The 16,626-nt window shown below is 42.3% G+C and overlaps 1 protein-coding gene across 1 annotated transcript in view; it reads left to right on the top strand.

The window, feature by feature from the left end:
• Positions 1-886: 886 nt before the first annotated feature.
• The window catches only part of ube2e2 (ubiquitin-conjugating enzyme E2E 2), a 392,850-nt gene continuing 377,110 nt past the window's right edge, over positions 887-16,626 (top strand). Inside the window, exons 1-3 of the mRNA XM_041185150.1 lie at positions 887-1,172; positions 2,057-2,230; positions 5,183-5,233. Of these exons, the coding sequence (XP_041041084.1) occupies positions 2,067-2,230; positions 5,183-5,233 (215 nt within the window). The 5' untranslated portion in view covers positions 887-1,172; positions 2,057-2,066. The remainder of the gene's footprint in view (positions 1,173-2,056; positions 2,231-5,182; positions 5,234-16,626) is intronic.

Consider the following 16,626-nt stretch of genomic DNA (forward strand, 5'->3'; position numbering starts at 1 on the left):
TTAATTTCACATCGTCGCCTCAGTTCTGGGTTGGCTTGTTGTTATCCCAATAAAACAAGTCTCCAAATTGTTTTCACTGGTTGAGTTTCAGGTACTGTCAGAAACCACAATGCCAAACAGAATTTGTTCATTATGTGGAAATGCGATCCCTGCACCCTGATCAGACTACTAACCTGAATTGCCAGCTCTCAAGCACCACCAGAATAAACCAACTCCGAGGTTTCATGGTGCAGCTTTAACTATCTTATTGACTGCGATGTGCTAGCCCACTTACTGTTTCAGGAGGAAGTGTAGGTTTCAGAGGTGTGATCATGATAATCTGAGAAATTTGACGTAAAGACTTAGCCTGTTTACTGGGTAGGTTGATGCAATCATTTGAGTAATTCTTCTCCACACGCACATGTCGAAAATAAGCAGCTTATCTGATGCCACAGGATAAAATAATACTGTAATTTTTTAAAAGTCAGACGTCTAAATGACTTTGCCATTGGGACCGAACTGCTTCTCTGGGAGTCACTTGCAGAAGTTTAACCTTATTGGGATGAAGGGGACAGAGCGGCGTGGTTCGGATACCTGTCCCGGGTTCAGGATGGGGGCGGGAATAACCACACTGAGTGATCTGGCCGCTTCTGGAGGGGAGGGAGCGGGAGGTTTGAACCGAACAGATGTTGACAAATAATAACGAATCCCTGTCCCCGCCTCGCGTGCCTTGTCTGTCACTCATTAACGAACTCCGGCAGCTACTCCATTCGATGTGTAACTGCCAGAGCGCGCGCCGTCACTTAGGAGAGAATGCAGCGGTTGGAGTGAGCGCGCGCGCCCCGCGGCCTATGTCCCGTGTGTCCTCCTCCCGCCGCTGTTAGTGCCACTGAGGGAGGGGGCGCGCCCTCGAGAGGCGCGCGCGGCCACGTGTTGCTAAAGCGCTGATTCAGTTTAAAAGCGCGCCGCTGCATTGAGGAGGCTGAGCGCGCGCACGCGAGCGGGTGGAAAACGGCGGCGGTGCCGGCGGATAGGCAGAGAGAAAGGAGGAGAGCGAGGGCTTCATCTCATGTGTTAGGATTGTTGTTCCCCTCTCCCATCACCACCTCCCTGTTTAATTCTTCTCTTACTCCCCTCTTTTTTCATCGTAAGCCGAGGACAGGCAGCGATTTTATTTTCCGGCCAGTATTCAGGTAATAACAAGGAAGAAGATTGAAAAACATAAGAATCACCTCCTTTTCCTCTTATCCCATGGCACCCGGCATGGCCTCTCAAAACGACTCGACAGCTTCCAAATCCGGCCTGAAAGTTAGAGACGAGAGGGGACAGTGTCGTCTTTGTGTGAAATTCCTGTGTGAGAGACAGTGGGAACGATAAAGGCCTTTAATGCATCAGTCATTGCACATTGACAGATTTGCAGTTTCTCATGTCTGACTCGCTCCAAATGGGAAGCTGGTCCCTCTTCTCCCCAAATTAGGAACAAGCTGGTGTTGAAAAGCTTCTTTCGTGTATTATTCCTGCTAACAAGCGTGTTTGAAGTAGCTGTCAAATGTATGATTCTCTCCCCTTCAGCTCTTTGCACTTGGCTGGCACTGTATCTGTAACTTAATCGGGATTTATGTTTGGTCGAAAAAATCTGTAGGGCGCCCATCATTCAAAACTTAATTTAGTTGCATTGTCAATATCATGGAAATTGAGACAGTAAGAGCCGTAATGGTGTTGACCTAATAATGTTTACATCTGACGAATGTTTTAGATCTAACTAGATATACGCTGCTGCCGATTTCGAATCTGGCTGCTTGTTAAACTGTTTTAGCAGTTTACCAGAATTTAAAAAAACATGCGAGATACTGAATGGTGTCTTTTAATGACTTAGAACAAGGCGGTCTTTAACTTCATTCCATGTAGCAGAACGTATCAAATTGTTCATTTAATTTGAAACAAAAACAAAAATTGCTGGGAAAACTCAGCAGGTCTGACAGCATCTGTGGAAAGACAGAATTAACAATCCGAGTCCGTATGACTCTTCTTCAGAGCCTTTATCTTGTTCATTTAATTTATTTGTTTTAAATTCCAGAACGAATAAGATGTCCAGTGAGCCTCAGAGGGCTGATGACAGCCCCAGTACCAGTAGTGGCAGCTCAGATGCGGATCAACGTGAAAGTACTCCGCAAGAACAACCCCAGCCCAAGAAGAAGGATGCTAAGATATCCAGTAAAACTGCTGCTAAACTTTCAACTAGTGCTAAAAGGTACCATCTTATTCGAAAATGATCATTTTGTTTGTCCTACTAGAAAGGTTATACTTGCCAAAATCCCGATGTGTTATTAGCAAAATGAAGGCAGAATGCATTTGTGACAAGTGGCAAAGCTTTCTTCTGCTTGATTTCAATGGACTTTTGTCCTTTCCTTTAGATTGGTGCAGGTGTGGATTATTATCTCCCTAGACTAGAATTTATATTTAGTGAAAGTCAAATAATTTGAGTGCAAGTTCTTCTATACTTTCATCTGAAATATTTACCCTGCTTGGTACACTGAGAACTGTGAATGTGAACCTATGTCTTATTAACAAGGCAAGCAAACTATGCTTATTTAAATTTTACCCCACAGAACCAAGGATCCACAAGTTAGCAATGAATGCAATTTTGCAGTTCCATTGTTAAACACTGCCAACACAAGTCTCTCTTCACTGTGCACTGGCTCCCTTATTGGTACAAAACTCATGCAGCTAGATAATTATTGGATTCTGTAAGGTTCAAATTTGGGTGCAATTTTAAATGGGCTACTGATTTGCTGTGAGCCTGTTTTATGCCAGCGGCATAGTCCAGTTTCAGCCACATTGAGTTAGAAGGTTGTGCAATCAAGCTACATTTCAGCAGCCATGAAACACATCTGGACTGAACTCCAGTATCAAACTACAGGATTGCAGCATTACTAAAGGTGCCATTCTCTAAATGAGACATTAAACTGAAGGTTCTATCTGCCTATTCCAGTGGCTGTGATCAAGACTAAAGATTTCAAAGTGCTATTTGAGGAAAAGCACAGAGTTCTGCACATATCCTGACCAGTCATATAGTGTAAATTCTGATTGATAAACCCTGTAAAATATTTATTTATTTACAGTATTATTGTGCAGAAGTTGTTGATTGTAGTATATGCAAGCGTGAATTTGTGAAATATTAGAGTAGACAGTTTAATTGTCAGCATAGTATTATTTGCTTACTATTTATGTATTTGTGGAATATATAAGTGGGATAAATGCAATAGCAAAGTTATCACCTTCTAAGCTAATCAGCTAGAAGAACAGCACCTAGAAATGTACTTCAACTTCTGAAAAATAAATAACTGCATAAATACCTGAACAACAACTTTTCACAAAATGGAAAAGTGCACTTACTACAATTCAGATTGATCACATATATTTTTTGATTTTGATGAGACATTTTCAATAAATACTAGTTAAATTAAGAGGTAATTTGTAAAGAAAGGCAACATAATCTATAACAATGTGAAATTAATATTTCTCTTTTTCATTTGCCTCAAATCTTATTTGAATTTCAACTCACTTAAGGTATGACTGTGTATTGTTTTCTTTAGACCTTAACAATTTGTGTGTATTGCTACTTAAAATAAGATGTTTACTGTCATTTTTAAATTGATTTGATATGTACTATCAAAATGAACAAGGAAGAAGCTACTCAGCCTTGGCTCAGGGGTAACATTTTCACCCTGAGTCAACACATAATCTTGGCTGACACTTCAGTGATACTGAAGGAATCCTGATGTTAGCAATAATAAATTAAAAAGTATCCTCACAATAACTCAGTGGGTTAACTAACCATGTGATGTAATGCGGAGCCATGTAGATCAGAAATGTCCCAGGGCAATCCCAGACTTGTGCTAAATTAGTTGATCTAAGTATCTGCAGGTTAGAGAAGGAAAGCATTACCAGAGTATTCTCCTTGTCCAGAGTTCTCTGCTGGAAAAGATGCTTATGTGGACATTGATTCAGAATCAGGATTGGCATTATAATTTCTATAATTGAATATTCTATCATCCATTGCTATCTAGGCTCATACATGAGGAATGGCCACAAGGAGAAGCTGAGAATATTGCAAGACTGTTATTAGCTATGTAACCATTATGTAGCATGAATCACCAAAAATAGAGATAGCTGGGGGAGGGGAAGTAGTGCCCCAGCAGTGGCATTAACAGTCTAGTGTCTTGGAGTTTAAAGGAACAGTCACTTATCTGTGACAAAACCAGTGAACTTTTCATCTGACTACAACTCAATACTGTTCTTAGCAGAACACACATCAATTCAATTGGAACCTATTGATGTTTTTTTCGAAGTTTTTTTTACAGGATTTAGAGTTAGATTCATGTATATCTAGTGGTGTTTCAATAGGTTCACATGGATTGTTCAGGATACAGATTTCTAAAAAGTTATCCGTTCTTGCTCTTCAGATATTATAGCTGTTCTCAATCTGTCACCATTGTTGAAATGAAATAATTGACATTTAATTAAACAACTAGATTTTCAACAGATTCCTGACAGTCTCTGGGTAGCACAAATCAAATTTTAGTGTTGATCACTCTTCCCTCTTTTTATCACTTTAGCTCGTTTTCTAAGTTTGGCTATTTTTACTTAGGATCACATCGAGGCTTGGGCATATGAGGATTTTGACATGCTTTCTTTGCCAGTCCTGCATGCTGAACTTGAATATATTGAAATTGCATGCTGTTGTGCTGTTTTCATTGTCCTTTGGAATCTCCTTCTGAACCTTCACCTTAAAAAAGCACCTTAAATAACTAAATAGTTCTTCCTTTAACTGAAATTAAATTTAAATTAAAAATTACATTAAACATCTCCAACTCCCCAGTTTTATAGTTTACAAGTTAGTGTAAGGCTCCACCCCTTAGGTCTTTTTCATTTGTACTGCAGAGGAGCTTGTTTTAACCCCACTGGTTTCTGCAAATTTCAAGGGGGGTTGATGTACATTATTATGTTTTAATCTTGCACAAATGCTTGCATATAACAAACATATGCTCTTTAGATTCCTTTGACTAATCAAAATGTGATATGTCTTCTGCAAGAAATGGAGAACTACAGCTTGAAACTCTATGTTCATTGGTCTGCTAATGTAGAATTGGATACAACATGTATCCCTAGTGAACAGATTTTCTTATGTGCCTCCCTGCAGAATTCAGAAAGAACTTGCAGAAATTACACTGGATCCTCCTCCAAACTGCAGGTAAGAACAGTTGGATGCGTTTCCTGTTGTGATGTGGAAATATTGGTCAGTTTATTAGAGAAAATATGTCCTTTTTCTGGACTGTATCCATTAGGGCATTCTCCTTTTCAACATGTAAGACTATGACGCATTAGATTAGCTTCTAAAGATATGGAAGATTGAAGCTTTTGTATGATTACTGAATAGAATTATGTAATTTGAACATGTTTACATTAAAATGATTGACAGTTGTAAGAGTTTTGTTCATTAGCACACAAGGTGTTTGTTTAGAATGTGGTTTCCATTTGCTGTTGAAGCTCAAGAAAACATTAACTTACAATTGTTACAAGAAATGTTCTATTTGGCTCTGAGCATTCATGTGCTTGTCATATTTAATGTTATTCTTAGTTCAGAATATCTTTAAGCTGTTTGCCAGTTTCAGTGCCTGTCTTGCCATTTGCTTGTCTTTTTATGTGGTTCTCAAATATTGCAATTACATTTTAAAATCTTTGATTAATTTTTGAACATGTAACCTTTGTGTAAAGTCTATGAGTGCTACATATCTTTTATTGTTTCTTTACATATCCAAGGACTGTTGCCTCTGCAAATTTTTACTTAGTAGATCAGTACATAGTAGCATTATTCCTGCATTAAAGCTTAGTGCTATTTTTGACTTGTTGATAGAATGGTTAGCAAGCATTTAAGGTTTTCATTACTTATCTCTCTAGGCTTATACCTTAGAAGTGCAGTTGAGTAGAATCCAACCAGTAATAGTATTATGTTAACACATTCATCCATAAGTTTAAAAGGTATTATCTGAATATTTGTAAAGTGAGTATTTACAAGTCATTTGAAAGACAGCTAGGTGCTTTCTCTAGCCTGTAAAATTAAGCAATAGAAACAATATGGTGTTTGGTTAAAAAAAGTAATAATATACCCCTTCTAAATTTTTGCATTAGTGGATTGTTGACTTTTTACTATAACCATTCTGCCCTGTCAGAAACTGGAGTTCTGGAGAGGGATGTTTATAGCATAAAAATGGAGCTATTCAAAATCAATATAAGTGCATTGGTTGACTTTTGTATATAATTTCTATTGCAAATATTAGAAAATTTCCACATGAAATAATGTATTGCTGAATATAATGCTCCCTACATGTTTTGGAGCTACTGACTATTACTACTGAATGTAGAAACTGGAGTCACAGGAGCTTTTTTACATTTTAGATTTATGGTTTGGATTCACAATTTATTTTAAAAATTGAAAAGTGTAGAATATGTTTCTTTACAAATTTGTAATTCAATACATGACCATTTCAGCGAGAGTGATGGTTAAATGGTTTACAATTGGCTGTGGTTGTAATTATTAAAGCTTTTAAATCATTTCCACATGTTTAATCTTTATAATCTGAATTATGTGTACGGCACTTTTATTCTGCTAGTCACATGTCATAGCAGATATTGACAGCCTATGCTTTTCAGGGAGTAATTACAAGTTGATGATTTTGACATACTCAATGTAAATCTATTGACTGGTAACTTACAGTTAATTACCAGGAAATAGCTGTCACTGTATGTTAAGTATCAAGCCAGAAAACAGTTTTGTTGGTGTACAGCCAGTTTTTAACAAATTGAAGGCTTTGAACTTTGAACACTATTAATCTTAACCACTTATTATATTAATATATGAGTTTGTGGAGCTAGAGTGTAGAGTTCCTTGTGGCAAATGAACAAGATCAATTCAGTTCTGTTACTGATAAGAAGTTCTGGTTTATCCACAACTTGACGTTCAATAGGCATTTGGATAATAGTCATTGAATCAAGGGTTGTGGTAATGGGTTGAAGTATTTTTTGAACATTTTATGGTTATTTTTAATCTAAATTGAATGAAAAGAAATAAATATCAAGTTTTAATACTGCATCATATGCAGCAGTTCTGTGGCAGCTTGGAAAAAAACCTCCCATCTTTAAAGTTGCAACTGGGGCATTCATGGTCAGAAGTGATAATTCTGATTGTTTTCAGGGAAATATTTTAAAAGCTGCATTTACACTACAATTCTAATATTGGTGCATTAATCTTAATCATGTAGTATAAATTGCTGCCTTATTTTGGATTTAATGGTATAGTATAATAACCATGCTGACACTGTAATTGTAGTATAAATAGACCCTAAATTATGTAATCAAATGGATAATAAGCATTGACACTTAATGAAGGGAAATATCTGTAAATGCTAATACTATTCCATCATGCCTTGTTTCTTTATCTCTAAAAATTACATACATCTACAACAAAGTAGTTACTGTAATATTTTTCATTTGTGTCCATTCTTAGTGACCATGTAATGTAATCAACTTATCTGTTTTGAAACTAATAATGATCAACATAACTGTAGCTAGAAACTGTAGCATGTCTTTAAAGGATAAAATAATTTTTATTGCTCTGGTTGTTAAAAACAAAAAATCACCCTTATGTGTCTTTAGTCTTGTGATTTGATCTTTTTAAATCACAGATCCCCATGCCATGTGAATAAATTCCTTCTGACTTACTAGAATGGTTAATGTGATAATGTATGAGGTTTTGATGGTTCTGATTATTGGTTTGGTCTATATTTTAGCAAGATGAGCAAGTTGTTACCACATAAGCAATGTTATGATTTATTCCAGGTCAATATATGACATCATGATCATTTTCACATTGCTGAATGCCCAAAAGGACTCTAATGAACCTTTTGTAGAATTTCTTTATATGATCTTAATAGAGTTGTAATCTTATTCTGTCTGTATGCTACTTTTTACTAAAATTCCAATATGCTTAAATTTCTCGAGAGCCTTTTGCTTTATTTATGATAATCTGGTGGGAGGTTATTTTTTTCATCTCACAGATCTCATTTTTTTTTCTCTCAGTTTTGATTAACTTCATATTCTGGTGGGATTGTGACATAGCCATCATAACCATGCTTGACTATCCTCATCAGCACTTTCATTAGCTTTTGAATAAGCAGTGTACATGATAATCTTAAATCTTATCTCTGTAGCCTGACTATCACCTGTCATTTGGGAATACAAGAATCATTCAAAAATTTTACAGGCAGAGTATTTAACAAATGTGGTCCACTTTGACACTAGCAATGTAGCCATACACTGATTAATCAAGCCTTTCACAAGCAAATGTACAATTTCCTTTCAATGTATGTATGTTTTGACACTGCATCAGTCAATGAAAATGCTGCATATGCAACAGGTTGCCTTGATATATTTTCACCAATATAATCCGTGATCCAGTCTGTAATGCCCCAATTTAAAGTTTTATTAGTCTTTCAAGATTATATTCAATTTTTTCCATATTGCTTCCAGTTTGTGATTTCAGCTTTATTCAGTAGTTTTTTACAGTGCTTCAAGAGATTAAACTAAGTCAGGTACAAATTTACCCAGATAATTGACCACATTTAGGAATATCTATTTTTTAAATTATACCATGGAAGTGGCATGACTGTTAGATGTGATGTCACCAACAAGCTCCATCTCTGTGGCTCCAAATGCATGCTTTTAGTGTGTCAGCTGTGGCCTAGATGGTAGGGTTAGGTTGACTCTTCTAGTAACTTCAGGTACTCTGCAAAATATGTCATGGTCCACTTTGATTAAACCCTACACTATTAAAATAACCATTGATGTATTGATGCGTTTATATATTGTAAGAATGATATTGTGATATGCTTTGGAGCAGAAGGAATGCAAAAAGGAAATGATAAAAATATGTCCCCTCATAACGAGTAATAAAAATGCATACAAAAACAAAAATAGCTGCAAAAACTCAGCAGGTCTGACAGCATCTGTGGAGAGGAATACAGTTAACATTTCGAGTCCATATGACTCTTCATCAGAACTAAGGAAAAATAGAAATGAGATGAAATATAAGCTGGTTGAGGGGGTTGGGACAGGTAGAGCTGGATAGAGGGCCAGTGATAGGTGGAGGAAAAGAAGAGATTGCCAAAGGACAAAGGGTTGTTGACGGTGATGATATTAGCTATGGAATGTGCTAATGGTAACATTAAGGGTAGAAAGCAGGATGAGCAAGAAACAGATAGCCCCAGTGGGGGTGGGGTAGGGGGAAGGGATTGAAATGGGCTAAAAGGTGGAGATAAAACAATGAATGGAAATACGTTTAAAAATAATAGAAATAGGTGGGAAAAGAAAAATATATATTAAAAAAATGTATATTAAAAAAATATAAATTATTGGAAAAAGGGGGATCGGAAAGTGGGTGGGGATGGAGGAGAGAGCTCATGATCTGAAGTTGTTGAACTCAACGTTAAGTGCGGAAGGCTGCAAAGTGCCTCGTCGGAAGGTGAGCTGCTGTTCCTCCAGTTTGCATTGAGCTTCATTGCAGCAAGCCAAGGACGGACACGTTGTCAAGAGAGCAGGGTGGTGTGTTGAAATGGCAAGTGACAGGGAGGTCCGGGTCATGCTTGCGGACAGACTGAAGGTGTTCCGCAAAGCGGTCACCCAGTCTGCGTTTGGTCTCTCCAATGTAGAGGAGACTGCATTGGGAGCAGTGAATGCAGTAGACTAAATTGAGGGAAGTGCAAGTGAAATGCTGCTTCACTTGAAAGGAGTGTTTGGGCCCTTGGACGGTGAGGAGGGGGAAAGTAAAGGGGCAGGTGTTGCACCTTCTGCGGTTACATGGGAAGGTGCCGTGGGAGGGGTTGAGGTGTAGGGGGTGATGGTGGAGTGGACCACACTGTCCCGGAGGGTACGGTCCCTACAGAATGCCGATGGGGGTGGTGAAGGGAAGATGTGTTTTGTGCTGGCATCAAGCTGGAGTTGGTGGAAATGGAGGAGGATGATCCTTTGAATGTGGAAGCTGGTGGGGTGATAAGTGAGGACAAGCGGGACCCTATCATGGTTCTGGGAGGGAGAGGAAGGTGTGAGGGCGGATGCGCGGGAGAAGGGCTGAACACGGTTGAGGGCCCTGTCAACCTCCGTGGGTGAAAAATCTCGGTTAAAGAAGAAGGAAGACATGTCAGAGGAACTGTTTTGGAAATTGGCATCATCAGAACAGATGCGACGGAGGCGAAGGAACTGAGAGAATGGGATGGAGTCCTTACAGGCAGCAGGGTGTGAAGAGCTGTAGTCGAGGGAGCTGTGGGAGTCGGTAGGCTTGTATTGAATATTGGTGGACAGTCTATCACCAGAAATTGAGACAGAGGTCAGTGAAGGGAAGGGAAGTGTCAGTGATGGACCATGTGAAAATGATGGAGGGGTGGAAATTGGAAGCAAAATTAATAAATTTTTCCAGGTCCAATCGAGAGCATCAAGTAGCACCAAAGCAGTCATCGATGTACCAGAGAAAGAGTTATGGAAGGGGGCCTGAGTAGGACTAGAGCAAGGATTGTTCCACATACCCCATAAAGAGACAGGCATAACTGGGGGTACCCATAGCCACACCTTTTATTTGGAGAAAGTGAGACAAGTTTAAGGAGAAACTGTTCAGTGAGAGAACAAGTTCAGCCAGACGGAGGAATGGTGGTGGATGGGGATTATTTGGGCCTCTGTTCAAGGTAGAAGCGGAGAGCTCTCAGACCATCCTGATGGGTAATAAAAATACATAACTTAGTACATGCTTGAACCAATTTCGGGTGCCAGAGACTTGAGAATACGCCTAACTTGGAAGCGTATTTTGCATTGGAAAACTGTACTACAATTCCCTCATAAATCTGAAGCTTAAATATTTCCCTTTAATTGTTTCATTTAAGTTTGAGGTTTAAGCAAATTTGCAATTAACAAATTTTGTTGACAATTACTTGTAAGAAACATTATTCCATTAGTTCATCCATATTCTTTACAACCTCTTTTTTTTCTCTATCAAGCTCCATTTAAATTTTTATTCCCTCTATGGAAATGATACTAATGGATAAATTGTTTATCAAATTTTGATCTGTGGTTGCCCCAGCAAACAATCTGAACCTTGAAATAGAACGTTGGGCCAAAATTTACTTTAGCTGGCTCCCATTATTTGTTAGACTTGTCCTTGCTGTCAGTTTAATTTGTGCATTTCACTACTATTGACAGTATCGTATTGCTCTCATTTGCTTAATTTGCACTGAATGCCCCCACAAAAAATTCTTCAGACTACTTTTCTTCCATGGTATATATTTGATTTTGCCTGTTCTGATTTACACCATCTTGCATTGTATTTACTTTTGCCACATTTCAGGTATGATTCTACAGTCTTGTGCTCCCAATAGGGAGCCACATGTTGGAAGGAAGTTCTGGTTGTAGAAATGAAACTATAGCATTGTAGCTGTGTCTCTGACCTGTGTTCCCTTCAAAAGCAGTCTCTTCCAGTATGCATGATTGAAAAATCAATCCTTTTTATTCTTGCATTTCAAAGGCTGGTTGCCTTTTAGATCTTTGCATTTCATAATATTCAGAGAATATTTATGGAGAGTTAGAAGGTATGGGGAAGACTGAAAATGACCGAAGAAACTGGCAAGGCCGAGGATGTCTTGCCAGAATTCAAAGCAAGACCTCATCATCTTTTACAAAAGCAAAATACTGCAGATGCAATAAAGACAGAAAATGATGAAAATACCCAGCAGATCAGCCAGCATCTTTGGAGAAAAAGAGAGGTGACGGGCATGGATTTAATGGAGGCAATGGGGACCTCACCTGCCAGCTGCAGAGCTGGCAGGAGCTCTTTGTAGCCTCTTTTAAGGAATTAAGTGCCACACAGCCACATAACTGGACAGTTAATTAGAGGCATGCAGCTCTATTGAATGGCAGCACCAGTGGAGACACAGTGGCTGCTGCCAGTACGACAACCATCCGAGGCTTGGGATCATCACCAGCTCCTAAGGTGTAGGCGAGTGATGGCTTGAGGTGGGTCTTGGGGTAGGGGTTGCAGGTGGGGAGGATCGGCTGCAAGGACAGGTAGTGGCTCTCAGCAGACACCCCACTTCCTGCTGCCAGGTCCCTTGATCACACACTGAGTGCCTTTGAATGGGGGACTCCCCCAGGAGCCTACAAGCAGCCCTGCATGGGTTTGCTTGTTGTACACCCTGCATGGCGAGCCCCCCAGCCTGCTGCTGGTTAATGCTAGTGGAAGCAGAGCAAGGCCCTTGAGTGGGCTATAATTGCTCACTTAAGAGCCTCAATTGGTGGTGCAGTGGGAAGGCCATTCAAGGGTCCCTGCCCACCAGCATTCCAGCTAATTAAATGCTCCCATCACAGGGGAGATTATTAAATTTCATCCAACATTTCAGGTCATGATGATCCTTCACCTTAACTGGGAAAAGTTTAAAATGTATTTGGTTTGAGCAGTGGAAGGGGGTAGATTGTGAACAAAAGGGAAGGCCTGTTGAAGCACGGAGGGCAGGAGAGATTTAGGGCGGGATTTTTGTGGGGTGGGGAGACTCTGTGGACCTTTAAAAATGGCAGATAGGACCTGACGGGTGAACACTCCACGCCAGTGGCTTTGAAGGTCACAGTGCCCCTCAGCTTCTATGCCTCCGGCTCTTTCCAGGGTTCAGTGGGTGATCCTTGTGAAGTCTCCCAATTGACCGTCCATAGTTGCATCAAACTGGTGACAGAAGCTGTTCAGGCATGCATTGACTTTCATTCATTACCGTACGGCTGAGGCCACCCAGGCAGAGTGAGCCAGAGGCTTTGCAGCGATTGCTGAGTTTCCCCCCCCATCCAGGGTGCCATTGACTGCACACGTGGCCATCAAGGCGCCAGCGGGTGAGCCGGATGCCTTTGTCAACAGGAAGGGATTCCACTCCATGAACGTGCAGATAGTGTGTGATCACAAGATGCAGATTCGGCAAACCTGTGCAAGGTACCCTGGCAGCTCCCTTGACATTTACATCCCGAGACACTCCCAGGTACCGAGGCTCTTCACTGCTCCAGCCCGACTGGTTGGATGGCTGCTGGGTGACAAGGGCTATTCCCTGAAAAGGTAGCCCATGACGCCTCTCTGCCACCCAAGAACAGAGACCGAGTAGTAGTACAACAGAAGCCATGCCTCTGCGGTGTTAGAGAGAACCATAGGTCTTCTCAAGATGTGCTTCCAATGCCTGGACCATTCGGGGGTGCATTGCAATACCCCCTCCCAGAGCGCGCATCACTGATCATGGTTGCATGCTGTGCTCTGCACAGCCTGGCACTGGCAAGGGGGGACCCAGTGGAGGAAGAGGATGTTGACGCAGCTGCAAAGGCAACAGATGATGAGTCCAGCAGTGAGTCTGAGGACGAGCACGGTGAGGAGAATGCTGAGGGCATGGATGCTGACCTGGGTAACCTCCTGGAAGGCAGGGACACCTTGGACGCTTTGATCCAATGCTCCTTCAGCTAGCCTACCAAATAAGAACCACCACCACATGCCAGGGCTGCAGGGTCCATAGATAGGATCCCAGAGAGGACCATTTCCTTGGCTAGCAACATATACTCTGTGCCTGTGTAAGAAAGTTTCAGGAGATGCATGTCCATCATTACATAATGGCTTACCCTGCACCTACAGAACAAATGAAGCAAACAGAGGCCAATAGCACAAAATAAAATCTAATATAATACTGTATGTGAAACATAGCTGAAATGAACATTAACCGATGTTGTTTATCACACCATTAAAAAAGTTAAAACAAAATAGGGGATCTAAATATCACCCACAATAAGTCCATCTTGTGCTTAAGGTGCTTTACATTTATGTTTGCAGGCGCTACGTCTAGGTGCTACCCTCTCGCTGGCACCAGCATTGGAGACAGCCTGCTGACTCTGCTGCCTTGTTGAGCTTGATGACCTTGGCGGTCATCCTCTGGCCCGTGGAGCCTGTGCTGGCCCTGCCTGGCTGGCATCTCCCCAGTCGCTGCAGCCTTATCAGATGCCACAGTCACTGGCAGAGGGGTGGAGGAGCTGCTGGCATCATCTGCCCTGAGAGGAGCCCACAGAGATGACATGCAGCTCGTGCGCCAATGTGAGGTCGCTTTGGAACTCCCTGCTTATCGTTGATGGACGGGCACCTAGCTGGGATACTGGGTGCCCAATCCATCTCCCACATGGACACTGGCCAGCTGAGGTCATTGCCGTTGTGTGGGCTTGCAGGTCCAAGTGCATCCCCAGGGACTCCTGATTGTGTCCCTGGAGTAACCTCTCCATGAGAGATGCAACTCTCTCCATGGAGGAGGTATTGCGCTCATCCATGAGGGTCAACACAGTAGTCATGCTCCGCAGGGACTCTTCCCAACCAGACACCATGGCACGCATTCTCTCATGTATCTCCACCAGATCCTCCTGCAAACCTTGCTGTACTTCCAGAATCTGCTGCCAAAAGGACGACTCCAGTGGCCCATCATTAGCCCTCGACTGAGCATTGTCCTGGTCTCAAGCAGGCCTCCAACTGCTGGTGCCTGGGGCACTCTCTGCCCCCGCCTGCACCTCAAGCGAGTGTGAAGTGCCCTCACCAATGTGCACCGAGATACTAGATGGTGATCTTATGTCTGCCAAGCTGCTGGTATCTGCACTGGTGCCTGCTTGACAGAGAAGGTGTGATGCAGGCGCGTGCTGAGCATGGTGGTCCTCCGGGGTCAGGGATGGGCCTTTAGGGTCCTCATTGTGACTGCCTGCTGGTGAGCCTAAAAGGAAGAAGAAGGACATGTCATTAGTTTAAGTCATGCTAGGCACCCTGATGAGACTCCAGGTTCAAGGCTCACATCAATATAGAGACTACACTAGAATGGTTGCAATAACTGACATTCTTATCTCAGTGCATTGCACTCTTACATCATCTCGTCTGGCACCCCAACCTCACCGTGGCCAGTTAACCATGGTGCATGTCGCCTCTCGAGCTTCAGTTCCTCCTGCTCATAGTGCATGAGACTTAGGAGTTGTGGGGGGTCCCTCAGCAGTCTGCGATCTTTCAATATTGTTATGGGAGGTCTTCTCCTGAAAGGAAAGAGGGAGTATTGTTTAATCCACTCTGTAGCTGTATTGCCATTGCAACCTGGCGTTCACCTGAGGAACACCTCAGCCAATTCGTGGACCCTGGAGCCGCAAGGCACTCAGTCCAAGGAGCCAAGGCTCATCTCCTTGGCCAGCTCCGGCATCACTGACAGTTGCCACTCACACTCTAATACCCTTGAGGTCCTTGGGGCCAGCCCTTAAATGGTTCTGCACACTGATCCATGCTAACACAGCACTCAACCTTCCCAATCACAGCAAATCATTGAAGCGCTTCCGGCACTACACCCATGCATGCTTCACCACATCGTGGCTGCTCACCCTGGATGCCACCTCCTCCCAAGCCTTTTTGGTGAGGTGCGGGGGCCTCCTCCTCTCGTTTCTGGGGACAAGGGTTTCCCTCCTGGCTGCCACCTCCTCCAGGAGGACTGCGAGGCACTTATTAGAGAAATGCGTGGTTGACTGCCCCACCGACCTGCCCTCCCGCGTGCCACGTCCAACCGCACTGGAATCCATCGAGAGTTCAACGTCCTTCCGTGGGAGCCTTCCAGGGGCTGCCTGGGCCGCTTTTGAATTGGCCGCCGGGTTGCCATTGGACCTGGCGGCCATCATGTCCCTGCCTCCGCCCGCCCCTTCTCGGAGCTTCCCCAGCTGCCTTTCATGCTGGGCGGGCCTTAATTGGCCTACCAACGTGAAACCGCAGTCCGTTCCCAATTGCGGACGGCTTCCCTCCCACCCCCGCCAAGTCCACCCACCAAGGACAAAATTCTGCCCATAGTCTGGATGTGGGAACTTTTTGAAAGATAACTTCAAAAGATCTTATCAGTGGATCTATGCCAATTCATGCCCCCCCCCCATCATATACCACCAATGGCCACTTATACCCACCATGCCAAGCCAGGCCCTTCCACTCACCCCCAATGGCCCCTCACACCCTTCCTGCCATCTGTTATGACTGGGTGAGAAGGGGGTGGACTGGCTGCTCTTTGTCCAACCTCTTTGTTTTTTTTCATTCACTCATGAGATGTGGATGTCGTAGGCCAGACCAGCATTTATTGCCATCCCTAATGGCCCTTGGATTTTTAAACAGTTTGCTCTCTGTCAGTTCAAATTGCAAAAGTTCCAATCGGTTGAAAGTTGAAAAATCATATTTTCAAAATTAAAGGGGCCTAACCTCATAACACAACCCAGGCCCTTTGACCCACCTCCAATTATGCTTCATACCTTCCATGCCAACCTATGCCCCTTCACCCACCTACAATGGCCTTCCAAATGCTTCATGCCACCTCATAACATTTCCATGCCCATTCACCCAGTTTACGCTTTTGCAGAACCAATGAATGCTATAGTAACAATGGCTTATGTGCAAAAGCTTAAAAACACAGCCATCCATAACTTAACTTAAAAAAAACTGCTGTTATTCCAACCCTATAAAAGTGTCAATTAACCAGACCTTTA

This window comes from Carcharodon carcharias, chromosome 3 (assembly GCF_017639515.1).
Source record: "Carcharodon carcharias isolate sCarCar2 chromosome 3, sCarCar2.pri, whole genome shotgun sequence".
NCBI classification, from domain to species: Eukaryota; Metazoa; Chordata; class Chondrichthyes; order Lamniformes; family Lamnidae; genus Carcharodon; species Carcharodon carcharias.